At 42.4% G+C, this 27,689-nt stretch overlaps 1 protein-coding gene across 2 annotated transcripts; it reads left to right on the forward strand.

Moving 5' to 3' along the window:
* Positions 1-7,084: 7,084 nt before the first annotated feature.
* PROP1 (PROP paired-like homeobox 1) lies at positions 7,085-10,740 on the forward strand. Of its 2 annotated transcripts, XM_007123874.1 has the most exons (4): positions 7,085-7,565; positions 8,764-8,996; positions 9,742-10,101; positions 10,646-10,740. In XM_007123874.1, the coding sequence occupies exons 1-3, from the start codon at positions 7,457-7,459 to the stop codon at positions 10,078-10,080; spliced, it is 681 nt and encodes a 226-aa protein (XP_007123936.1). In that variant the 5' UTR covers positions 7,085-7,456; the 3' UTR covers positions 10,081-10,101; positions 10,646-10,740. The 2 variants fall into 2 exon arrangements, with proteins under 2 accessions (XP_007123936.1, XP_023972111.1); XM_024116343.1 differs by lacking the exon at positions 10,646-10,740 and having other exon boundaries at positions 7,102-7,565; positions 8,803-8,996; positions 9,742-10,190.
* The last annotated feature ends 16,949 nt before the right edge of the window (positions 10,741-27,689 follow it).

Genomic DNA, 27,689 nt, shown 5'->3' on the forward strand with positions numbered 1-27,689 from the left:
TCCCTACCTATCTTTCCACTCCATGATCCAACTTCCGAATATAAATACTTTTATATATTTCTAAATAATATGCTTATAATGCTATTTTTGATCACTGATTTACAATATACTGTCTTCCCATTTTGACAGGTGATGAGTAATACCACTTCACCATCCCTTTTCCTCTTCCTCAAATGCACCTATTATAGGCACACCACAATTTGGAGGTATGTCAATATTTATTATTGACTTTCTGACTCTGTTATACACTGTTGGTGTACTAATCTTTTTTGTTTTTCCTGGCACAACTTTTGAGTGTTCCTGAAGTTAATAATTGCCTATTTTTAAAAAATAATTGCCTATATTTTGCATTTGCTTAATTTTTATGCCTCTTTTCTTCCCATATTTCGAAATTAATTTTGGCGGGGTTTGAGTTATAATTTATAGATAATAAACATTACCCATTTAAGTTACACTTCAATGAATTTTAAAATCATGTTGTCGTGTAACCACCACCACAATCAAGAAAGACAACAGTTATATCACCCTAAAAAGTTTTCTTGTTTCCCTTTGTAGTTAGCACCCTCCCATGACCAGGTAATCACTGATCTGCTTTCTTCCACTACAGTTTTGTGTTTCCTAGAATTTAATATAAATGGAATCATACAGTATGTGGTCTTTTGTGTTTGAATTCTTTCACTTAGCATATACATAATGCTTTTGAGATTAATCCATGTTGTCAATGTATCACAAATTTGTTGCATTTATTAACATAGTGTTCCTTTTCATTCCTGTGTAGTATTCCATAGTAAGGAGATCCACAATTTTTATAACCATTCAACAATTGAGGAAATTGGTTTGTTTCCAGTTTAGAAATATTATGTATAATATGTATGCATATCTCTATATATGTATACAATGTGTATATAATACCACCATGTACATTTCTGTAGAAGTTTGTGTGTGGCCATATGTTTTCATTTTTCTTGGAATGTGATTACTGGGTTTTATGGTAAATGTTTTAACTTTATAAGATACTGCAATACTGTTTTTGCAAAAAATAGCTGTACAGTTTGCAGTCCTGTCAGCAATATTTGAGAGTTCTAATTGTTACACGTCCTTATCAACACTGGGTATTGTCAGTCTTTTTAACATTAACTATTCTACTGGATGTATAATAATATCTCATTTTGGTTTTAATTTGCATTTTCCTGATAACTAGTGATGTTGAGCATCTTATATTTATCACCTATTCATATATCTTCTTTTGTGAAGTTATGTTCAAATATTTTCCCCATTTTTATTGGGTTGTTTGCCTATTTTTATTGAGTTGTTTTTCTTCTCATTTTTTAGTTGTAAGGTTTTTTTTCTTAAATTCTGGACTCAATTGTAAATTTTGCAAATATTTTCTCCCAGTTTGTTGGTTTGCTTTTAATTTTCTTATGCCTTATGAAGAGAAAAAAAATTAATTTTAATGTTCATCTTATCACTCTTTCCCCTTAAAGTTATGCTTTTTATGTCCTATTCATGAAATCTTTGCCTAAGTCAGTGTAACAAATATTTTGTACCATGTTTTCTTCCAGTAGTTTAATAGAATTTTGTCTTTGTGTTTAACTCTATGATTCATTTCCGTGAGTGAATATGGTGTGAGGTAAAACTTAGAGTTAGTTTTTATCTATACTGATAACCAGTTGTTCCAGCATCACCTGCTAAAAAGATTTCTGTTTCCATATTGAATTATACTTGCACATTTGTTGAAATTCAATTCTATTTCTGGAGTTTCTGTGTGTTCCATTCATTTCTATGTTTATCTAACACCAATACCACACTGTCATGATTATTGAATCTTTATGTTAAATGCTGAAATCAATAGTGTAAGTGATCTGAACTTGTTCTTAATTTTCAAGGTTTTTGGCTATTTTAGGTCCTTTGCTTTTCAATATAAACCTTTAAATCAGCTTGTCGATTTCTTTAAAATTGTCTGTTAGGATTTTGATTGGGTTGTATTGAATCTGTTGATTAATTTGGGGAAGATTAAATTCTAATCTTTTATTGCTAACATATAGACACACAGTTGATTTTGCGTATTCACCTTGTACTCTGAAATTAGCTTATTAATTCTAGGAATGTTTCTGTAGATGCCATTGCATTTTCTATGTACTTAAACATGTACACTAAAGCAAGAGTCAGCAAATTTTTACTGTAAAAGGCTAGTTACTGAGTACTCTAGATGTTGCAATGTCACCTCTCCCATTGTAGAAGGAGAGCAGCCATAGATAATATGAAAAAAATGATGATGGCTATGTTCTAAAGAACTTGTTAAAAAAAGAAAAAAAAAAAAGCAGAGGGCCGGATTTTGCTTATAGGCTGTGCTTTGCCAACTCTTGTTCTTGGGTTTTACAGAAATGAAACCATATAACATGTACACTTTTGTCGGGCTTCTTTAGCATAATTGTTTTGAGATTCATCCATGCTGTATCTGTAGTTTATTCCTTTTTATTGCTGGTAATATTCTATTTCATGGCTATACCACAACTGTTCATACAGGGGCCTGTCTATGAAGACTTGTGTTGTCTCTTAGAAATAAAGCTGCTAGCAACATTCAACTACAAGACTTGGTATGAATCTACGCTTTTTCTTCTCTTGGATTAATTAACTAGAAGAGGAAAGGCTGGATCATTTTAAGAAACTAACATTTTTAAGAAACTACCAAACTCTTTTCCAAGGTAGTTGTATTGCATATATTTCTTGGTGTATTGTCTGTTCAATTTTTTTGCATTTTAAAAAATTGCATTGTTTGTCTTTATATTCTTGAGTTTGTATATTGGGCATAGTTATCCTTTATCAGATATATGAATTAACAGATAAATGTTCTTATTAGATATATGATTTGCAAATGTTTTCTTGCAGTATGTAACTTGTCTTTTAATTCATTTATCAGTGTATTTTGAAGAGCAGAAGTTCTTAACTTTGATGTTCAATTTACCAATTTGTTCATTTATATATGGTCTTTTGGTGTCATATCTAAGACATATTTATGTAATCCAAGTTCCCAAAGATTTTTTACCTATGTTTTGGAAGTTTTATAATTTTAGATTTTACATTCAGATCTGTGGTCCATTTTGAGTTAATTTTTTAAAATATGGTATGAGGTATGGATCCAAGTTCTGTCCCCCCTCACCCCATATGATTTAGATAGCCAACCGATCCAGCACCACTTGTTTAAAAAAACTAGACTTTCTCCACTAAATTGCCTTTGTATTTGGGTCTATTTCTGAATTCTTTCCTTTCCATTCATATATTTGTCTATACTGATGGCAGTACCATTTGTCTTGATTACAATCTTTTTATAATAATTCTTGAATTTGGACAGTGTAAGTCTTCCAACTTAGATCTTTTTCAAAGCTGTTTTTGCTATGCTAGGTTTTTTGCATTGTTATATAAATTTTAGAATCAGTTTGCTGATTTCTATGAAAAAGTCTGATGAAATTTTGAGACCACATGAAATGTTATCAATTTCAAAATTAACAACAATAATTAGTCTCCTGACCCCAAAGCATAGCATATTTCTTCATTTTAAAAGGTTTTCTTTAATTCCACTCATGAATATTATTTTTAGTTTTCAGTGTACGGATTGCTCATATTTTTGACAACTTAAACACTAAATGTTTCATATTTTATGCTACTGCAAATGGTACTGTTTTTAATTCAAATATTTATTATTTGTTGCTATATGATTATTTTTTTAAATATTGGTGTTGAATTCTGAAACTTTGCTAAACTCACTAATTAGCTATAATAGCTTCCTTATAATTCCATCAAAAATTCTACATGGCAGATTATTGTGTCCACATACAAAGACAATTTTACTTTTTCCTTTCCAATCCAATTGGGTGTCCTATAATTTAATTTAATTCAGATACTAACTATCCTGACCTAGGACAGATCCCAGAGTTTAAGGACTCAGTCCCACAAAGCTACCCCCATTCAGAGGCCAATCACAAGTACTGGGCCCGCAGGTTACTCATACTCTGTTAAACTTGGTTACACATCGGGGTTTCCATGACCCCATCCTCAAATTGGATAATTTGCTATAATGTCTCACAGAACTCAAGGAAACAGTTTATTTACTATTATTGGTTCATTGTAAAGGATATTATAAAAGACACATATGAACAGCCAGAGGAAGAGGCACACAGGGACAGGGCAAGGTCAGGAAGGGTCCTGAGTGCAGGAACTTCTGTCCCACAGAGTTTGGGGAGCACCACCCTCCCGGCACATGGATGCTCGCTCTTCTACTTTTTCTTCTTTCTCTGGCCTGTGGTGTGGAAATGACGACTGTACCTCCAGCTGCCACCTTGGACCATAAGATGAGGATGGAAAACTTACACTAAGATAGTGGAGTAGAAATTTCTGAGCTTGGGAGCCTGATGACATCTTAGTCCACTGTACCAGCCTTTGAATACCTACTTCTGAACTTATTTTGTGTGTGATAGAAATAAACTTCTATCTTGTCTAAACCAACATTTTATACATTTTTGTCTTTTGAAGGTAATAGTACTGTTCAAAATGGTCCCCAAGCATAGTGCTGCAATGGTGTCTAGTGTTCCTAAGTGCAGGAGGGCCGTGAGGTGTTTAACGGAGAAAATAATCTTTGTTCAGGCATGAGTTATAGTGCTGTTGGCCATGAGTTCAATGTTAATGAGTTTACAATATATATTAAGTAAGGTATATTTAAACTGAAACACACATACAACAATGTTATGTATTGATTAGTTGACCAAAAATAGTGTGGCCAGAGGCTCACAGGAACCTATTTCCCTTAGTAGCAGTGGTTCAGTCTTCACTAATTCAGTGTTTATCGTGACTTTATGGAACAAAACTACCTACATAAAGAGAATTGGCTGTATTATTATCCCTAGATGATAAAGCTGAGGTGCAGAGATACAAAGTAATGAGCCCGGGATCACATAGCTAGTAAGTGGTATAGCTGATATTTGAACCCAGGGCAGCCTGGCTCCAGAACCTGTATTCTTCCCCACCACACCATCCTGCCTCTTGTAGGGTGAGAGAACCCTGGGTATCAGGCTTCCTTGAAGGTCAGGGTTGGGAGTGGGAATCAGGATGCCCTGGAAAACAAACTCCTCCCCAGCCTCCTAGGAAATAATGGTATTCTGGGATGTCAAGTCAAACCTGTAATGTCTCAATGTCTTGGGGAGCAGAGCAGTAGGTCAGAGTTTCTTTGTAATATCAGAGTGTCCTGGGATCATCAGGCTGTTTTGGATGGCTGGTCAGAGTTCCCTTATAGGGTTAGGCTATTTTGAGGCAGTAAGAGTATTGGAATTCAGTGTGTGCTTGTGGATCCAAGTTGACTACATGAATCTTGGGAGGCAGGGCTGTCATGCAGCTCAGGTTTCTCTAGGAGGTCACAGTATACCCTGGGGTAGGGGGAGAGGGGTTGGCATCTTGGATCAGTGCTTCTCGACTTTTATGTTGTTATGACCTGAATGTTTGTGTCTCCCCACCACTTCGTATGTTGAAGTCCTAACCCCAACGTGATGCAATGATATTTGGAGGTGGGGCCTTTGGGAGGTGATTAGCGTTAAGCGAGATCATGAGGGTGAGGCCCCAAGATGAGAGTAGTGTCTTTATTAAGAAAAGAGACCAGGACTGAGTTCTCTCTCTGTCTTGTGAAGACACAGAAGGTGGCTGTCTGTAACCCAGGAAAAAGTTCTCAGGAACTGAATCAGCTGGCACCTTAATCATGGACTTGTCGGCCTCCAGAACTGTGAGAAATGGATATCTGTTGTTTTAGCCACCTTGCCTTTGGTATTTTGTTATGGCAGCCAGAGTTGATGAAGACAAGTGTACAGTCAGTTCTCTTGGGGATCTTGTTACAGTGGAGATTCTGATTCAGTAGGACTGAAGTGGGGCCTCAAATTTTGCATTTCTAACAAGCTCTCATGTGCTGCTTATACTTCTGATCCATGGATCATATTGTAAGCCTCAGGATCCTGGAAGATTACCATGTTTTTCTGTCTTGAATTGTTCTTTTAAAGGATGTGTGTCAAGGATTAGCATAACCTTGGGGATCAGACAGTCCTATGAGTACAGTGTGTTCCAAGGGGATTAGGGTACCCTCATTGATTCATTCTATTCTGACATTTCAGAACTTCATGGCGGGGGACAAGGATAATCTCCTAGTTGAGGTTGAATGCTCTAGGTTTCAGTGTGTCCTAGAGGACCCTAGAGTCCTAGGGTATTGGGTTGTCTTTAAAGGGTCAGGATGTCCTAGGGATGTCAGAATGTACTTCCTAGATCTAAGTAATCTCAAGAAGCAGAGTACTGCGGGTATCAGGGTGTTCTGACTGCTCAGCGATGCTGGGTATGTCAAGGTTTCTTTGAAGAATCAGAATGTCAGGATGTCATGGGAATCTCAGTCTTCTGCAGAGTCCTGAGGTCCAGGGAGATCAGGATGCACCTGGAATTCAGATGCTCTTGAGGGTAAGCATTCTCTGAAGGTCTGGGTGACCTTGGAAGGTCATGGAGTCTGGGGGGGTTCTGGGTGAATAAGGAGGTGACATTTGGGAGAGGAAAGCAGAAAGTACTTGAGAACTATGGTGTCTGGGAGACTCATCCTATGGTTCAGGTTGTCCTGAGGGGGTGTCCAGTGTATTCTGAGAATCAGGATATCTAGGAGGGGCCAGAATGTACTTGTGTCTTTTAGTTTTTTAGTTTCCTGGAAAGAAGTCTTTGGGAATCACCCACATACTGAGACACAAGGCAGGCCCTACTCCTGGTCTCCATTTGCACACCCTCTCCCTCTCCTCTCATGATGAGGTTCTGAGGAGGGGTCTCAGGAGGAATGCATTTTCTCTTCCTTCCCCTGCCTGCTCCCAGGAGGGGATTTAACAGGACAAAAGAATTTGGTCCTCTGGGAATATGAGCTCTTGGCCCCAGTCCCTGGACCCTCCAACAGAGCACCTTCCCTCATCTGGCTTGTGATCCTCCCCTGATGATGGGGGCTCTGGTGACCAGGCAATGATTGGATGGGCCCACAGGGGTGAGGAACAGGTCACTCCTCCAAGGCTCAGGGAGAAAGAGTTAGTGTGGGATTGCAAGCTGGGAAAGTAGGCAGCTGAGAGCAAAAGGAGAGAACGGCATCCCAGAGAGAGAAGGGGCAGGGGGAGAAAAGTGGAGACTAAAACAGAGAAACAGGGTAAGGGCAAGGCAGAATGAGATGATACTAAAGCAAAGGAATGGGGAATTAGAAGTAGAAAAAGTTATAAAAAAGGAGAGAGGGAAAAAGATCTATCTATCTATATCTACACAGGGAGAGAGATTCAGAGAGAGGTATAAACAGGGGGAAAGCAGTGAAATACAAGGCATAGAGGGGAACAGAAACAGAGAAAGACTGATCCAGAATCAGAGACTCAGGGACACGAGACTGGGCTGTCTTTGGTCTTTGTTGTGAGCCATGGATGCAGAAGGGAAGAGTGAGCAGGGTAAACAAAAGAAGGGGCGAGTTTGCAGCAGTCTCTGGCCCGAGGGCTACGCAGTCGCTGGGACTTTGACCTCCACGGTGGGTGAGTGAATCTCTGGGGTGGTCCTGAGGAGGCAGCAGGTGTGCATGCTCCATGCCCAGGCTCCGTGGGGCGATGGTTCGCCACGAGGAAAGTGAAGAGGAGAAATAAAAGACCATAATCCTAGAATGTTAAAAACAAGGGAATCTTAGAAAACATGGGGCGGTACAACTCCTCTGCTTTACAGAGTGGCGCACTGAGGCCCTGACTGATGAGGAGGGGGCAGAGGCGGAGCTGAAATCTGTCTCCTCACTCCTGACCTCAGAGTTTGCCCACTGCACTACTTTCTCCAAGGAAGAGAGTTGGAGGGGTCAGGGCTTTGGATCCGAGGAGAGCAGGGGGCTAAGGTGGACAGTGAGCACTGGGTAGGGACCACCCCCCTGGTCACCATGGGGATGGTATCCTCACTCCAGATATCTTTTCTCAGTGTGCGCCTCCCAGGTGTTTCCTTTTGCTCCTGTTCTCTATTCCCCGGCTGGCTCTCAGACTAATTAGTGTGGGGGCTTAGTGAGCCTGTAGGGAGAAGAGGCAAGCCTTTCCCACGAGCTCAGGTTCCTGCAGCCTGGTGGCCAGGCCAGGACTGGGATAGGGGAGAAGATGAAATGTATGTGTGAGGAGGGTGTGTCTGAGCAGAAGAGTGAGGAATGTTTCATCTTCCCAGCTGGAGGGAATAGGACAATGGGAACAATATAAAGGTTTAAGTTGCATGTGAACCATGAGAGCAGGGAGCAAGTCATAGGGGTCTTAGACAGAGACCTGGGCAGTTTGTTAGGGTGTCAGAGCGAATAGGAGATCCACAGGGTGAGACCCAGGAAGGCGGTACGTGTGCTCAGAGAGGTGAAAGGCTATGGAGGGGCACGCCTTACATGGGGGTCCATCTGGGGGAGTGTCATAGAGAGTGGGCACAAGGTGCGGAGGTGAGGCAGAGAGAGCGAGTGCCCAGGACAAGTGAGTCTGAGGGGCGGACTTCATGTGGAGAGGGCAGCATGGGTTAGGGGACTCAGAAGTGAAGCAGGGCCAAGGCTGAGCTGGATTCAGCTAATTCTGAAAGCTGAAGAATTTCTGGTCAGGGCAGAGTGTATGAGCAACACACTGGGTCCTAGTAGAATCTAGGGGTTCCAGCATATGTGGTCCGGGATGGATGGGTGGGTCCACGCGGCAGCAAACTCTCCCTCCCCTCTCCCTCCCTTCTCCTTCTCAGACATGAGCACTCAGCTCTACAGGAACCTCTCTGGTGTAGGAGTGGGGAGACCAAGTCTTGGCTCGCAAGGAGAACAGAGGGGTCGCCCACACTCCCGGCGCCGCCACCGCACCACCTTCAGTCCAGCGCAGTTGGAACAGCTGGAGTCAGCTTTTGGGAGGAACCAGTACCCTGACATTTGGGCCCGAGAAGGCCTCGCCCGGGACACAGGCCTCAGCGAGGCCAGAATCCAGGTGACGGCCCAGGATCCTCCCCCCACCATCCCCTGAAGAAATGCAGATTCGGTGATTGGGAACTACCGGGGCACAAATTCTCAGGGCACTATAACCCTAACCCAAATGTTCACCAGAACAGAGTCTTACGCAACAGTCAGCATAACCTCAACTACGTCAGGAATGTCACTTGAGTTTAACCTTGGAGCTAACCTAATCTAACTTGAATTTCAATATCAAACCCCAACCTTAACGGTGATCTGAACTCCAACAGAAATTCAATCCTAACTATTCACACACGTATGTAACCTTGTCCCTAACCATGGCCTTGAAACTCAATCAACCTGATGCTCGCTCAATTCTAACCATAGAGTTAATTAATCTTAAGAATAAACTGTACCCTAAATCCAACCTGGTCTGTAACAATTAAACTCATCCATAGTCTTAGTCTCTAATAACCCTAGAGGAAATTTCCCATTCTCTGTGGAGGTGAAATGCCACTGTGTCATGTTTATCTCTTTCTTTTTAGAAGTTGACATTTCTTACTCACCCAAAGTTGTAGCAGGGCAAATTTAGACATGGATTGGGGGAATGGTGTGGGTCTTGCTTTGTCACTAGGCCTGGCTCAGCTATGCCTTCTGCAAGAGCTTTACTTCCTCTGGGGTTGTGGGGGAGTCTTACGCCCTCTACCAGTCTGTAGCCGCATATGACAAAGCCACCTATTTGAGAGAGGGGCTCTGATGTGGCTATTCTCCCTCCTCCTCAGGTCTGGTTCCAGAACCGCAGAGCTAAGCAGAGGAAGCAAGAGAGGTCACTGCTCCAGCCACTGGCCCATCTGTCTCCTGCCACCTTCTCCGGTTTCTTGCCTGAGCGCCCTGCTTGCCCCTACTCCTACCCAACACCACCTCCCCCAATGACCTGCTTCCCTCACCCCTACAACCATGCCCTTCCCTCTCAGCCCTCCACTGGTGGTTCCTTTGCTCGACCCCACCAGTCTGAAGACTGGTACCCCACCCTCCACCCAACCCCTGCTGGTCATCTGCCCTGCCCTCCACCCCCACCCATGCTTCCCCTCAGCCTTGAGCCACCAAAGTCCTGGAACTAAAGTTAAACAAGTACTGATAGGGTAATTTCCCAGCCTGTGACTCTCACAAAACAGAGAAAACTGGGTGGTTTCCTTTCCTTCTAAGGGCGAAGTAGAAATATGGTGAGGGACAGATCAGAGACTGAGAATGTTAAAATGGGAGATCATGATGAAGGCTCACTGAGCTGATTAATTGAGTGAATTTAAGGAGGTGAAACTACTGGAAGATATAGGTAAAAAGCCCCAGTGGAGGTGACTGGTGGAAAAGTGGCATTGAGGGAAGCAGTGGTTGCTGCTGGTGGATGGAAATGGTTGAAGGGGATAGAACTTTTGGGACTTCATTCATCGAGATCACAGTTGAGGACCTTCATCCCCATTCTTTCTAGCTGATTTCAATAAGGCTTTTGATTTAAAGTCTACCTATACATCCCTTCCCCATCACCACCATCCGAATCCATCATTAAGTTTTGTTCATTCTATCCTGGAAATAGCTCTTGAATTTATTCCTCTCCTTTCTGTTCCAGCAGACACTTTGCTTTTTCTGGCCCCACATTTTCTAATTAATCCTCCTCCTTGGTTCCCTTAGCTCCATTCTTTCCCACTTCCAACAGGCTTTGTAAATCTGATCATCAAATATTAGCTCTCCAGTGTTTTATAAACAATAAATAAATAACACCTGATTTGCTAAGCCTGTAAGAGTCTTCAAAGTTACGTTCATCGTAACTTTTAAGTCACCTGCATGTGGTTTTGTTATTGAACAAGGGCTCCTGTGACTGCAGCACAGAAAGCCAAACTCTGACAAACGATGTTTGCAGTAAAGTAAGGGTTTATTGCAGGGCACCAAGCAAGGGAGTGGGAGACAAGCCTCAGATCTGCTCCAACTTGGCCTTTGAGTTGGGAGTGTTTTTAAAGAAGAAGAAAAAAGAAGTTGGGATTAATCATCGTCTTGTGACATCTCTTAATCATAGTTGTGGAAGTCCGGATGTTTCCAGTTTACAGTTCTCTAGCCACCTGGGGGATCTGTGAGCTCATCCTGCTCTGGAGAAACCACCTGAGTTTGTGTGTTAATGATGATATCTACAACAGCAATTTTAGTACATTAATGATGTTATAGACAATAGCAATTTTAGTCATCTGATTCTGTTTGATTAGTGTTCAGTTAGCACAGGATTGAGGTCAGAAGAGGCAAACAAGGGAATAAAGTTTTGAGTAGAGAGATTAATCATAAACTCACAAAGGGAACCAAATTTTAGAGGGGCTCAGTTTCAGTTTGTGATAGAGAAGAAACAATTTGATTAAGGGCAAACTTTTCCAAGAGCAAACCGTGAGTCTTGAGGCTCATAAGAGGTCATTCCCAGGAAAGAACCTGCTGTGAAGTGCCTTAGTCTGAGCTCTCCTAACAGAAACATGCGGTGACCTAGTTGGTTTGCCATTTATATACCATATTGCTTATAATGTATTTATTTTACTCATAATTTACTTATTTATATGTAGGTCTACCTCACTTATGGGCAGATCAATAGAAGAATTCTGAGTAAATAAGCCTCTAGGGATTTTATTTGCAGTTTTTTCCTATGTATTATATTTTAAAAGTCTGGAATTGAAACCTCTGTGATGCACAATTCCATTTCCATGTAATTATGCCCTTGCGCCAGACTGCCTTCCTGAAAGATAATAGTGGTTTGCATGTCTCCCAAAATGTCAGTGTCAGTTTCAGCACATCCTTATCGACACTGATCATTTTGGACAATTTTTTAACTGAGAGTGAAAAATAACCTACTTGGTTATTTTTTCAGTTTTCATTTAAACGATTGCTAATGAAAGTTAAAAATAGCTTCATGTTTATTGGCAATTTACATTTTTTTCTCCTCTGCATTGCTTTTCTGAGTGATTTGTGTATTTGTGTATTGATCTCTCCTTAATTTTACTGGCTTCACCCATGTTTTCCTCATTATTTGGATCAAAATATTATGCCTTGAATCATCTTAAATTTATTTTAGTTTGTGCAGTAAAATAGTCATCCAATTTCCCCTCACTCAGGTAGCTGGTTTTTCCAATATAATTTATTTAACAGTCTAACATTGATTTGTAAAAACATTTTTTCACACACTAAGATCTCATATGGGACAGTTGTAGACTCCTAACTCTTTCCCACCAATTAGCTTCTCTATTCTGATATCAGCACCATAGTGTCTTAATTACCAAAAATGTAAGGATCTTTAAAATGTTAAATTTTCTTATCCAAATACAAGGTGTGTCTTGTTATTTTTTTCCAGATTTCTCTTATGTCCCTCAGGAAACTTCTTGGTATTTTTTTTATAAAACAAATCTTAATAAGAGTTTTATAAATTACAAAATTTATATAGAGTCTTTGTAACAGTCAACCCAAAAGGTTTATATACATATAAGACATATATATTATATAGATGAATATATATTATACATGAATATATATTTATACATATTAACCTGGATTAATCACAAAACCCCATGTTAAGCAAATTCACCTCAACATGAGATAAACAACATTAGTAGTGTGTATCTGTCCACAACTTATTATGCTCATAGAAAAATATACAGACACACATATGTAACAGGGAAGAACAAAATCTGACTCCATGTTGGATCTGTTTCTTTTACTTTAACCTTTGCTCTCCATTACTTTTTGTTACTATAATCACTAAAAGGCTGTTGTCTACAGCTATAGGCATACATAATGGCCTCCCTCGGGGAACCCTGCCCCTCTGCCTGAATATTAAACTAAAGTGCCTTTGTTCAGCTCACAGGGAAACAACCTGACCCTGCCCAACTGTGAATGGCTGAAGAAAAGAAGAAATTAACACAGCCCCTCCCTGAGGATGGCCAAAAAACAGGAGATATTTTGCAAGACTTATGGCCTTTTACTTAACTTCCTCACCTCCTCTCCCTCTCTGTTCTATAAAAAAAAGCTAGCATCCAGACCCTGATAAAATGTTACTCTAGGACATTAGTCTGCCATCTTCTCAGATACCTGCTTTCCAAATAAAGTTGCCATTCCTCTCCTCAACACCTTGTCTCCTGATTTATTTGCCTGTTATGTGGCAAGCAGAGTGAGCTTGGACTCAGTAACACATACACTAATATTTTTTCCTTTTTAAAAATAAAAATGAGATCCTACTGTAAGTGGATATAGATATAAAAACATCTTTCAACTGAATCACATAGATTTTTATTGTTTTCATTCCATTAACTGGCAATTTTATGAGCCATTTAACCATTCCCCTATCATTTGAGAGTCAGAGTTAGTTTAATATTTTGTTTTGTTTTACCACCACAAATGCCACTGTAGTTGTTTCATTAAAGGATAATTCTCAAAAAAAAAAGGTAAAATCATGACTCTCATAGATATGTAAATTTTATTTAACTCATTTAACTCATAAGCCAACGATAAAGATGTCAAAGCCAGTTCAAAGGACAAAGACCAAGCATATTTATAGATGAGGAATAGTGAAATGAATGTATAAATGGAGGCAAAATTGCCTTCTTTCCTAGTTGAGGAGGGAATTCAATTGACCCTTCAGGGGATGGGATTTATTTACATGTCTATAGACAAGAATTATTTTGCATTGCTCTCAGTTATCTACAATTTACAGAGTTATAGATTAGCTCAAAGGCAAAGAAAGCCTCAGAGCACACAAAGAATCAAAATCAAATAAACTGGAAAGGTGGGCCCTAAACAGTGCATGGCTTTCCATTGAATCACATTTTCCCCCTACAGTTTCCTCTGGTCCAGGTGCCTTTTACTTCTGTAGGTTAGATGTCAAGGTTGGACTGCTGTGTTAAGGGTTATGTACATTTAAAATTGTAAGAGATACAGCCTGATTAGTTTACCAAAAATTGTAGCTTAGGAAAATGTCCTGTTTAGTTTAAAAAATTTTTTTCTTTAAGCCTAGAAAATACTTCCCCCTAATATTTCTTTAAAGGTTTGATTTTTAAAAAATCTAAAATAAATACAGAACCTACTTTTGTATATGCTGAGAATCAAGAGACTGAGTCTCTTCTAGATCAATAGTAAAATATACCAGCGCTATTTATTAAATAAACTACCTTATTCATTGGATCAAATTGCTACGTTTATCATATATCATAAATTAAATTCGTGTGAGGTTTAAAAATCTATTCTTGGTTCTATATTCGAGGGTTGGTTCTCCCACTAGCTTTTCAGGATCACGCAGGCAGCGGCACACACCAGGGTTCCCCCTCGGCCTCATCACACCTGCTGGTGAGCTGGCACATGTGAGGTCAAGTTCTCTGTGACCTTCACTCCGGCCTTCCTAGCCCCTCTCAGCCTCCTGTCCCACGGCCCGGCCCGCGGACCCACTACGGGGGAGGAAGGGGTGCGAGCGAAGGAAGGAAGGCAGAGGGTGTTTCCACACTACTGGCCTCCTCTCGCTGTCACCCTGCACGGGTCCTGGTGCCTATAGTGCCAGGGACTGAACTGAGGGGCTGAGGCCGGTGAGGTTAACAAGGCATCTCAGCGTCCCTGCGGGTCTTAGAAAGCCCAAGAGGCAGGGCAAGGCGTACCTCGACTCTTCGGTTTCCCCTGTCCTTCTTTCTCGGGATTAGAGATACCCTTACAGTTCAAACTGGCAGAAGATTGGAATCTTTGCCCCAGTTGGGGTTGAAAAAGAAAAAGAAAAAGAACTGCCTTTGAAGCAGCGACATCCCTTCACTCATCCCCGCCAACCAAAGGGGAAGCGCAGCCACGTGAGGGTAAAGAAGTCACGAATTCTTCTTTGCGTTGTGAAATCTAAATCCCTGGTTTTTCAGGAAGATCCATTCGCAGCAGGATCCAAATCCGAGTTCAGAAAGCGAAATGACTTGGAGTCCGAAATGGGTGTGCAGGGCGTAAGGGGCAGGAGCTCTGGGGTGGCGTAGCGGTGCGCACTGCTCCAGGCGACTTTGGAAACAATTAGGGCGCTCCTGTGAGCTACTGAAGACTGCGAGGCTGAACCGCGGAGTTTCCGGGAGCTCCTAGAAGGCTGGGAGGTGCAGTCCCGGAGACCCTACTGGTCCGGGCTGGGAACGGGCGGGGCATGCTCGACGCAATGAGAACAACCAGGCCTAAGAATGCGGAGGAGTTAAAACATTCAGCTCCTGTGAGAAACCCCCTCCCAGTCACCTGGGGACTCGAGGCCTGGGCCGCTTCTAGCTCTACCAGCCTCACCTTCCCGGGAGCTCGAGCAATGCGTTTCTAAGTGCTTCAGACACTTCTTGGTCCCGGGGTCTGGCTCCTCTCCAGCCCTCGGGCTGTCTGCCCAATGCAAACGACACCTGGTCCCTTCACGGTCGCAGGACAAGTTCTCTAGGTTCTGAGCTCGCGGCCTTAAGGGTCTTGAGAAGAGTCCCTCTCCGCGCATCCAGACCGGGGGCTCCCGGCTCCCGAGATTGGCAGAACACGTGAAGACGCCGGCCCACTGCCTGCCTGGCGTCTGCTCCCTCCTATACCAGAGACCTCTTCAGTTCGCTCGTTCCCAGACTGCACATCTAGGCGCTGTCTGAACCGTCCACCTGCGCAAACAGCGCCCCCTTCGGCTCAATGACTCCCTCTTTGACTCAGCTGCCTTTCGGAGGGTGAAACCTGGGAATGTTTTGCAGACCCAGGAAGCAAGATCAGTGCCATTAGGGCAGGGAATCGCAGTACAGGGGACCTAGGTATTAGACCTAAGCGGGGGAAGGAGCTGGAGCTCCAAGTGGCAAGCGCCCTGGACCCTGAAAGCTTCTCACCTGGTGGAGACAGGAGCAGCTGGATGAGGACCAGAGAGGGCCTTCAAAGTAGGGGAACTCAATGTCAGGCTCTAAGACTGTACTGGGTGGGTTTTCCCTCACAGGGCCTCCTCCCAACCAATCCTCCCGCTATTTTCCAGGTTTTTCCAAATTCTCCTGGAATTAAAATGCTCACTTTTTTTCATGCTAGAAACAAAAGCTGAACCCAAAGTCCCAGTAACAAGAGCAGCTCGGAGACTCAGTCTCTTTTGAATTTGGTCAATTAGCTTCAGAGTTTTCCAGGTTCCTGCTGCAGGAGGTCCTTCCTCCACTCCCTACCACATGCCCCGCAGGTTCAACTCCCTCAAATACTAGGCATCTGAAAGCCTAGGAGGCCCCTTACAGCTCTCCTAGCACCCAGCTAAGAAGCCCAAGATGGAATATGGTAGGCGTCAGCCCCACAGGGTGACTCATTGAAGGTGTGTGTGTGTATGTGTTAGCATGTGGGCGTGGGTCTTTGGGGGCTGCAGTGTCTGGATAGGCCTAGGAAGCCACATGGCCTAAGGCTTTGGAATTCAGGGTGCTCAAAATGTGCCCTTATCAATTTGTTTGCTGGACTTCTGGGTCCATCTGAGCCCTGGCATCTCTGTACCAGCAAATAGAACCTGAGGAGCTGGTATAGGGTATCTCAACTAGCAGCTAGAATACCTCTGGGAAATTCTGGCATTTTCTAGAGTGAGATGGGCTCATATGCACTCAGGGTAAGGAAGCCATGGGCACCTCAGAAACTCAGGCTTGGAGCCTAAGCCTGGTCAGGTGAGGGAGGTGAGGGGAAGCATGGGTAGAGACAGCTTCCTGTCCATCATATAAGCTCTGCCATCACAGGGACATGCACTCCAAGGTCAAAGAAGTCAGGTCCTCTTGTGCATCTCCAGAGGATAGAATTGACTCCTGACCAAGCTACCTGCCCTAGCAGCAGTGTGGTAGGGCAAACTGCTTAGTCCCCAAGACTTCCACTACCACCTCCCCCTTTGCTGTTATAAACATTTCCACTTTTTTTGTTAGACTTCTCAGTTATCAAAGCTAGAATACTAATATTCTTATAGAATTCCATGCAAACATTTATTGGGTACCTTCCTAGTGCCAAGTGGGAGTCAAAAGCTGGAGATTCATCTCGAATCCAAGAAATCCCTGTCAGACATGGAGACATACCAAGATAGGAGAGGACATGTGAACCCAGCCTCTGACAGAGGAAGAAAAGAAGTGTCTGAAAGGAGATCCCCGACACCCCACTTCAGAGGACTTGTCCTCACTCTGCTGAGCTCCTCTCTGAGCTCACTTACAGGCACTGTCCTCCCTGTGTGGGGAGCAGAGGGTCGTGGAAAAAGGGAGGAGTGTGAGGGTCATGGCAGCCGCTGCTCAAGACAGGCACCCACAGAAGCCCTTGGCCTTGAAACCTAGGCACTCTGGACACAGAATCTCTGAGTATATGCTGGCCGCCCAGGAGAGGTATTTCGTTGGTTTACTGATCTCCCAAGGTGGACTCTGAAGATCTAATCTCAGTGCGCTTCCTGACATCTTCCTGGGTAAGCTAGGTGTCTCCAACAGCGTACGGGCCAGAGACCACTCGTGGCAGCAGAGCCTTCTCCTCTGTCCAGGGTAGGGCTCTGGGTGTGCTCAGAAGTCCCCCCTTCGCAGTCTTCAATTCAAGGAGGCTCCCTGGCTGCTTCTTCCTTGGAGACCATGCAGGGGGTCCAGACACCCTTTTCTGCCCTCCCAGGACCACACTGGAAGTGAGAGGTCTGAGTGCGAGGGAGGTCCTGTGCCAGAGGGGTGCAATGGTTCGCTGGCAGGAGAGAATGCCTCTGGGCCGGTCCAGGAGGGTCTCTGAGGCATGCGACCCAACCTTGGCCCAATCAGAAAAAGAGAAAGTAGCTAATGTGATCTATATATATCTCTCCCTTGTTAAACCAAACCAAACCAAAAGAAAACAAAAAAGCTACTTCAGCAATTCCTCCTCCCCACAGGAATTCAGTGTGTGAAAGATGCAAATTTCCCTCTGATGTCACTGTAAGCCCAAGGGACACTCCCTTCCCAAACCAGATGCTGCAGGTGCCTGAACATCATCCCTAAGGACCAAATACCAACAGATAGGAATTGATTCCCAAGAGTATACTGAAGAGGTGGTTGCTGCTTCTGGAAGTTGGCAGAGTGGATATTTAAAGTTAATAATTTAAAGTTAATAATAGTCATAATATAGTAACAGCCTCAGTGGCTCAAACCTGCTGTTTTTCTTACTTGCAGAAGAGATAAAGCAGTAGCATTGACTGCAGGATCCTGGCAGAGACCCAGGCCCAGCACCATGGTCAGGTGCGAGGGCAAGTCTGGCTTCCAGGATCTGGGATCTGTTCACAGGAGAGAAGTGGTCAGAACCAAGACTGAGACACTGCATGGGGGCCTGGAGGTGAGCTCAGGAGCCACAGAGGGGGCTGGGGAGGATGGGCTTAAAGGCGCAGCCATCCCCACTCTCTGTGCCCAGAAATGCTTGGTGCTGCCTGCGCAAACTCCCACTAATTACAGTTGTGGGAATTAATTTTTATCACCCTTAAACTTGAGACATTCAACTTGCTTGGGGTAATGAATGAAAATTGGTGCTTGGGCTTCAGATTGACAGGGCAGGATCCCAGTGGGGTCAGCCAGAGCAGAGGTTTGGTTTTATCATAGTCCGATGGACAGTGTTTTAACTTTTTTTTTTAAGAGGAGGTGGTAGATACACTCAGCTCCAGCAGTTACTCTGAAGAGGAGAGGGGTGGAAGTACTGGTGTCCCACTTTCACCACAGAGGCAAAGCACAGAAGCAAAGGAAGTGGGAGGAGTGCTGGACCAGGAGCTGGGGCTTTGAGTCTCTTATTTTTGAAGGGACCTGTGAAGGATGGATTTTCTTCCTTAGGACTAAAAGCAAACCCCGAGTTCCCCCTTGCTGTTTTGTTTTGTTTTAGACTCTTCAAATCCCACCTCTTCCTCTGGAGCTTGTACACTCCTTCAGGGCATGTTGTCCTGGGCACACTGTCTCCTGCATTTTCCAGACCCCAGAACCTGCCCCATTCCCGCAAGTAACAGACCCAGCAGGGCCTAGTCCCAGGCCCAGGAAACTTGAATCTTGAACTCCTGCCTGTCCTTAGAGTGGAAGTCAGAGGTCTTCCAGGCACATTCATCCATCTGGGCCCTTGGCCTTCAGGCCTGGTAGAGATGGTTCTCCTCCCTTCCTGCATCCTCATTCTTTTCTATAATTGCTTTTCTCCCTCCTTTTTCCCAGGCTCACTCTGCTTTCTTCTTTTTCTCCCCTACATTTATCCTTTCACCTTGGGGGAACTTGGTTCAGTCCTGCTTTAATAACCACAGCACCTGGACCAGGCAGGAGTGTGGGATGGCTGCTAATGGTCTTTGCCTCCCTTGCTTCCTCCCTCCCATTACCTGTCTGTCCCTAGTGTGGGGGACTGAGACAACTTCCTACCCCGACCTTCCTCGAGTACAGGATGTGTTGGGAAGTAGGCAGTGGTGACATGAAAAGGGAAAAATAATCATTTGGGAGAGATCAGGTCTAGGGCATCTGGTCCAGCAGGGAGAGGAGGGCAGTGCCCATATTTCCTGTCTGTACAGTTCTGGGAATGTCCCCACTGGGATTGGTAATGCAGACTTGGCCCAAGTCAGGTCACTTCCTCCTGTTCCTGGAGGCAGCTGCCTTTCGGTGAAGAGTTTACTTCCTGTTCTCAGATCTCAGAAACTTTTCCTTGCTTCTGGATCTGGGGAAGGGAAGACGGAGGAACTGCAGGCCATCTGAGGTATGTCTACTCCATAATTTGCCTGGGTGGGGTGGGTCATATGAAGGGGACCCAGGCACCCACCTCACCTTTTCCCCCTCCCTCCTAAGTGCCTACCCTTCTTGGAAGCTGTGAGGCTTGGTCACTGCTTGGTATCCACAGTATTCATCATCATTCCAAGAAAACTTAAAGTAAGTGATTCAGGCTAAAAGACTACAATATATGTCAGAAATCTGGATCTACACAAAGAAATGAAAAATGTTGGAAATAGAATAAATAAAGGCAAAGTGAAATCTTTTTATTCCTTATTTTTATCACTCTAAAAGCTAACTGCTTAAACAAAAGTTGTATGTATTGTGAATTTATAGCATATTTAAAAGTGACATGTATGACAACAATGGCAAAAGGATGGAAGGGAAGAATTGGGAATATACATGTATAAGATTGTTATGTTACAGGGGATGTATAAAGTAAGAGGTTTAAATAATAAATCAATAGAGCAGGTGAAGAGAAATCATAAAGTTAAATCCATAAAGGCAAGAGAAGAGGAGGAAAAAAGAAGCCAAATTGAACAAATAGAAAACATCCAGCAAGAAGATAGATTTTAACCCAACGATATGAATAATCACTTAAATGTGAATGGCCTAAACAATCTCTCTTAATAGATTTGGGGAAAAAAAGCAAGATCCAAGTAAGATCTATAACATCTATAAGAAACATATTTTAAATAAAAAGACATAGGTTAAAACAGTAGTTATAAAGGAGAGTGGGGTAATTTTGCTCACGAGGGTACATTTGGCAATGTTTGAAGACATTTTTGGTTTTCAAAAGGAGGAGGTGCTACTCACATCTAGTGGGTAGAGGCCAGGGACACTGCTAAATATTCTAAAATGGACAGGACAATCCCCCACAACAAAGAATTATTTGTCCCTAAATTTCATTAGTACTGAGGTTGAGAAACCTTGGGTTAAAATTTAAAAATTTGAGAGATGTCATGAAAAAAGTAACCAAAAAAAAGTTGAGGTCATCATATTTATTCAAATAAATTAGACTTCAGAACAACAATACTGTCAGGGATAAAGTGGAGCATTACAAATGAAAAAGAGGTCCATTCTCCAAGAAGACATAACAATCTTAAATGTGTATGAACCTTCACACATACACAAACTACAAAATATATGCAGCAAAAGCTATAGATCTGAAGAGAGAAATTGATAAATCCACAATACTAGATGGAACTTCAATACTCTTAGTGCATTGGCTGAAAGAACAAGTAGGCAGAAATTCAGTAAAAATATGGATGCCTTGAACAGAACTATCAACCAGCTTGACCTAATTGGCATTCATAGAACACTCTAGGCCCAGAATAGCAGAATATATATTCTTTTTGATGCACATGGAACATTGATCAGGATACACCATGTTCTGAGAAATAATACAAATCTTAAAAAATTGAAAAAAGTTGAATTAATAAAAAAGTGTGTTCTCAGTTGGAGCTTGGTCAAGATGGAGGAGCAGGAATATCCTGAGCTCACATCCTTCACACCAAAATTACAACTGTTTACAGAGAAACTATTGACGGCAAAGACCTTAATCTAGCAGAAAAGATCTTCTACAACTAAAGATGTAAAGAAGGAACCACAGTTGAGACAGGTAGGAGGAATGGAGTTGTGGAATAGTCAAGATCCATACCTTCAGGTGGGTGACCCACAAATGTGAGGATAATTACAACTGCAGAGATTTCCCCAAGGAGCAATGGGTATGAGCCCTGCAACAGGCTCCCCAGCCTGGTGATCCTGCACTGGGAAGATGAACTTCCAGAAATTTGCTTTGAAGGCCAACAGGGCTTACTTTTGGGAGACCCAAAGGGATGTGGGAAATAGAAACTCTATTCTTAAAGGGCACACACAAAATCTCACACACTCTGGGATCATGGGCAGAAGCAGTAATTTGAAAGCAGCCTGTGTTAGACCCACCTGCTGATCTTGGAGAGTCTCCCAGAGAGGCAAGAGGAAACTGGAGTTCACCCTGGGACAGAGAAATTAGTGGCAGCCACTTTGGGGAGCTTATTCTACCATGTAGACCTGATGCTGGCAAGGGCCATTTTGCAATCCCTTTAGCTTATTAGCACTGGGACCTGGGCCTACCTGCCAGCCTGTCAGGACCAGTACTGGGATGCTTCAGGCCAAGCAACTAGTGGGGTGGGGGGCACAGCCCCACCGCCCAGCAAGCAGACTTCCTCAAGACACCCTGAGCTCACAGCCACCCCAGGATATTGCCCTGTCCAAGACCAGGACCCACACACCAGTGGGCAAGCACCAGCACCAGGACCCTCTGGGCCCCAGCCCCACCCACCAGTGGGCTGACACACAAACCCAGGGACCCCCAGAGACCTTAGGACCCAGCTCCACCTACCAGAGGGCTAGCACTAGCCCCAGGACCCAGCTTTATCCACAGGTGAGTGGGAACCAGCCCTGGGTTCTCCTGGGTTCCGATTCTTGCCCACCAGTGGGTGAATACCAGCCCCAGGACCAGTGCAGCCCCACAACCTGAGATGGTAGGACCCAGCCCACCCATCAGCAGGCCAGAACAATCCCCAGAACCCCCTGAGTCCCTGCCTTACCCACCAGCATGCCAACACCAGTTCTGAGACACCTGTGCCCTTCAACCAGCCACCTCAGGATCTAGCCCCACCCACCAGTGGGCAGATACAAGCTGTGAGACACCCCAGAATCCACAGCCAGTTGTTTCAGGAACTGGCCCTGCCCAACAGCAGGCAGACACCAGCCCCAGGACCAATGTATACCCACAGCCTACCTTGTCAGGACACAGACAACACACCAGCAGGCCAACACCAGCTCCAAGATACCTTGAACTTCTCAGCCAGCTAGGCTGGGATCAAGCACATCTCACATGGTGAGTGGACCAGCAGCAGCTTTGAGACATCCCAGAAACCACAGCCAGCCATGTCAGGAACTGGATCCATCTACCAGCAGGCTGACACTAGGTCTGGAAACCGTGGGCCCATAACCACCTACCCCAGAACTACCTCTGCCAGCCAGTGAACCAGAAATAGCCCCAGAAGACCCTGGGTTTCCAGAGACAGCCACCTTGTGACCTGGCCCCTCCAACCAGTGGCCAGCAGCCTCCACACAAGGCAGGGTCTGGCAAGCAACCCGGCCAGGGACCAAAAACGTCTACCAGACCAATGACAGCAGTTGGTTTGCCACAACAGAAGGACCCATGCAGCCCACATAGGGGGCATCACTAGAGCATTTAGCTATGGTGACCAGAGAGGTGTGTGCTGTTGGGTTGCATAGGATGTCTCCTACAGAGGGCCACTTCTCCAAGATTGGGAAATGTAAACAACCTACCAGATACATAGAAATAAAACCAGCAAATTAGGCAAAATGAGGTGACAGAGGAACATGTTCTAAACAAAGGGACAATATAAAATCACAGAAGAAAAACTACTCTAAAGTGGAGATAGGTAATCCCAATGATGAGTTCAAGGTAACCATTGTAGAAATGAAGAAAAGGGAATAAAAATAAATGAGGGCAGTTTAAGAGACATCTGGGACAACATAAAGCATACCGACATTTGTTTATATGGGTCCCAGAAGGAGAAGAAAGAAAGGTGCTGAGAACATACTTGAAGGCATAATAGCTGAAAACTTCCCTAACCTTGGAAATGAAACAGACATCAAGGTGCAGGAAGCACAGAGTCCCAAACAGAATCAACCCAAAGAGGAACTCAAAAAGACACATTGCAATTAAAATGGCAAAAATTAAAGATAAAGAGAGAATATTAAAAGCAGCAAGGGAAAACCAACAAGTTAAATACAAGGGAACTCCCATAGGGCTACCAGCTGACTTTTCAGCAGAAACTCTGCAGGTCAGAAGGAAGTAGCATGATGTATTTTAAGGGATGAAAGGGAAAAAGCTACAACCAAGAATACTCTACCTGTCAAGGTTTTCATTCAGTTTTGATGGAGAGATTAAAAGGTTTACAGATAAGCAAAAGCTAAAAGAGTTCACCACCACCAAACCAGATTTATAGTATTAAAGGGATTTCTCTAAGAAAAATAGAAAAGGCCAAAACTAGAAACAGGAAAATTATGAATGGGAAAATGGTAAATATATAGTAAAGGTAGTAAATCAATGATCTACAAAGGTAGTGGGAAGGTTAAAAGACAAAAGTAGTAAAATCATCTATATTTGCAATAAGTAGTTAAGGATACACACATAAAACAGATGTAAAATATGATGACAAAACAGTAATCATGGGGAGAGGGAAGGAAAAATGCAAGTTTGTTAAAATGCATATTTAATTCAGAGATTAGCAACTTGAAATAATCATACATATATAAAACTCATGGCAACCACAAACAAAATATCTATAATGGACACACAGAAAGAAAGGAATCCAAACATAACTCTAAAGTTATTCAACAAATCACAAAAGAAGAGGACAAAAGAAGAAAGGATCAAATAAAAACTGCAAAAGCAACCCCCAAACACTTAACAAAATGACAATAAGTACAAACCTATCAATAATTACGTTAAATATAAATGGACTAAATGCTCCAACCAAAAGACATAGAGAGGCAAAATGGATACAAACTAGACCCATATATATGCTACCTACAGGAGACTCACTTCAAATCTAAAGATGCACACAGACTGAAAGAGAGGGGATGGAAAAAGTACTCCATGCAAATGGAAATCAAAATAAAGTCAGAATAGCAATACTTATATCAGAAAAAATAGACTTTAAAACAAAGACTGTAACAACAGACAAAGACAAAGGACATTACACAATGATCAAGGTATCAATTCAAGAAGAAGATATAACAATTGTAAATATACATGCACCCAACATAGCAGTGCTTAAATATATACATAAAGTGAACATTAACAGACAGAAAATGAGAAATTAGCAGTAACACAATAATAGTAGGGGACTTTAACACCCCACTTACATCAATGGACAGATCATTCAGACAGAAAATCAATAAGGAAACTCTGGCCTTAAATGACACATTAGACCAAATGGAATATATATATAAGATTATATATGTACAAGATTTCATCAAAAAGCAGCAGAATACACATTGTTTTCGAGTGCATATGGAACATTCTCCAGGAGAGCTCATGTGCTAGGCCACAAAACAAGTTTTAGTAAATTTATGGAAATTGAAATCACATCAAGCATATTTTCTGGCCACAGTGCTATGAAACAAGAAATCAACTACAAGAAAAAAACTGCAAAAAAACAAACACATAGAAGCTAAACAATATGCTACTAAACAATCAATGGATCACTGAAGAAATCAGAGAAGAAATAAAAAAATACCTGGGGAAAAATGAAATAGAAAAATTGATACAAATATCAATGGGACGCAACAAAAGCAGCTCTAAAAGGGAAATTTACAGCAATACAAGCCTACCTCAGGTAACAAGAAAAATCTCAAATAAACAACCTAAACTTACCCCTAAAGGAACTAGAAAAAGAAGAACAAACAAAACCCAAAGTAATTAGAAAGAAAACAAATAATAAAGATCAGAGCATAAATAGAGACTAAAAAAGTAGAAAAGATCAATAAAACTAAGAACTTGTTCTTTAAAAAGATAAACAAAATTGATAAACCTTTAGACAGACTCATGGAGAAAAAAAGACGGCCCACATTAATAAAATCAGAAATGAAAAATTTATAACTGACACAACAGAAAAACACTTGTAAGAGGTTACTACAAACAATTATATGCCAATAAAATGGACAACTTAGAATAAACAGATAAATTTCTAGAAAAGTACACTCTCCGAAGACTGAACCAGGAAGAAATAGAAAATATGAACATGCAAGTTACAAGTAATTAAATTGCACCAGTAATCAAAAAACTCCCAACAAACAAGTCCATGACCAGATGGCTACACCGGTGAATTCTACCAAACATTTAGAGAAGAGCTAAAACCTACTCTTCTCAAACTATTCTAAAAATTGAAGAGGAAATAATGCCTCTGGCATCACCCTCATAACAAAACCAGTGAAAGATATCACAAAAAAATTACAGGTTAATATCACCGATGAACATAGATGCAAAAATCCTCAACTAAATATTAACAAAAGGAATCCAATAATACGTTAAAATGTTCATACATCATGACCAAGTGGGATTTATCCCAGGGATGCAAGCATGGTTCAATATCTGCAAATCAATCAATGTGATGCACCATATTAACAAACTGAAGAATAAAAGTCTCATGATCATCTCTACAGACTCAGAAAACGGTTTTGACAAAATTCAACATTGTTTGTGATAAAAACTCTCCACAAAGTGGGTATAGAGGGAAAAAACCTCAACATAATAAAGGTTATATATGATAAGACCACAGCCTACATTGTACGCTATGGTGAAAAGCTGAAAATATTTCCTGTAAGATCAGGAACAAGACAAGTATGCCCACTCTCACCACTTCTAGTCAACATAGTATTGGAAGTCCTAAATACAGCAATCAGAAAAGAAAAATACATACATATTTTTTCATATTCTTTTCCATTATGATTTATTACAGGACAATGAATACAGTAAGTCCCCTACATACAAATGAGTTCCATTCCGAGAGCACGTTTGTCAGTCCAATTTGTTCTTAAGTCCAAAAAAGTTAGCCTAGGTACCCAACTAACATGATCAGCTATATAGTACTGTACTGTATTAGGTTTGTAATACTTTTCACACAAATAATACATAAAAAACACAAAAAATAAAACATTTAAAATCTTACAGTACAGTATCTTGAAAAGTCCAGTAGTACAGTACAACAGCTGACATACAGGGGCTGCCATCGAGTGAACAGGATGCCAGGAAGAGTTACTGACTGGAAGAGGGACAGGAGGTGGGAGATGTAGAGCTGAAAGATCATCAGCAATAGGAGATGGAGGGCAAACTGCAATTTCACTCATTCCTGAAGCTGATGGAACGCATATTTACCTCTTTGAAAGTTTGCAACTTGAAGGTTTGTATGTAGGGGACTTACTGTATAGTTTCCTGTGCTATACAGTAAGACCTTGTTGTTTATCTATTTCATATATTGTAGTTTGTATCTGCTAATCTCAAATGCCTTATTTATCCCTCCCCACTCCCTTTCCCCTTTCGTAACCATAAGTTTGTTTTCCACATCTGTGAGTCTGTTTCTGTTTCATAAATAAGTTCGTGTCATATTTTAGATTCCACATATGAGTGATATCATACAGTATTTGTCCTTCTCTGTCTGACTTACTTCACTCAGTATGATAATCTCTAGCTTCATCCATGTTGCTGCAAATGGCATTATTTCATTCTTTTCTGAGCATGAGTAGTATTCCATTGTGTATATATACCACATCTTCTTTAACCCTTCATCTGTCAATGGACATTCAGGTTGCTTCAAAGTCTTGGCTATTGTAAATAGTGCTGCTATGAACATTAGGGTGCATGTATCTTTTTGACTTATAGTTTTGTCCAAGTATATGCCCAGGAGTGGGATTTCTGGATCATATGGCAACTCTATTTTTAGTTTTTTGAGGAACCTCCATGCTGTTTTCCATAGTGGCTGCACCAATTTACATTCCCACCAACAGTGTTGTAGGTTTACCTATTCTCCACACCCTCTCCAGCATTTATTATTGTAGAACTTTTAATGATGGCCATTCTGGCTGGTGTGAGGTGGTCCCTCATTGTAGTTTGATTTGCATTTCTCTAATAATTAGCAATGTTGAGGCTCTTTTCATGTGCTTATTGGCCATCTGTATGTCTTCTTTGGAGAAATGTCTATTTAGGTCTTCTTCCCATTTTTTTTTTTTTTTTTTTTTTTTTGTGGTATGCGGGCCTCCCTCTGCTGTGGCCTCTCCCGTTGCGGGGCACAGGCTCCGGACGCGCAGGCCCAGCGGCCATGGCTCACGGGCCCAGCCGCTCCGCGGCATGTGGGATCTTCCCAGACAGGGGCGCGAACCCGGTTCCCCTGCATCGGCAGGCGGACGTGCAACCACTGCGCCACCAGGGAAGCCCCTTCCCATTTTTTTTT

This window comes from Physeter macrocephalus, chromosome 2 (assembly GCF_002837175.3).
Source record: "Physeter macrocephalus isolate SW-GA chromosome 2, ASM283717v5, whole genome shotgun sequence".
NCBI lineage: Eukaryota > Metazoa > Chordata > Mammalia > Artiodactyla > Physeteridae > Physeter > Physeter macrocephalus.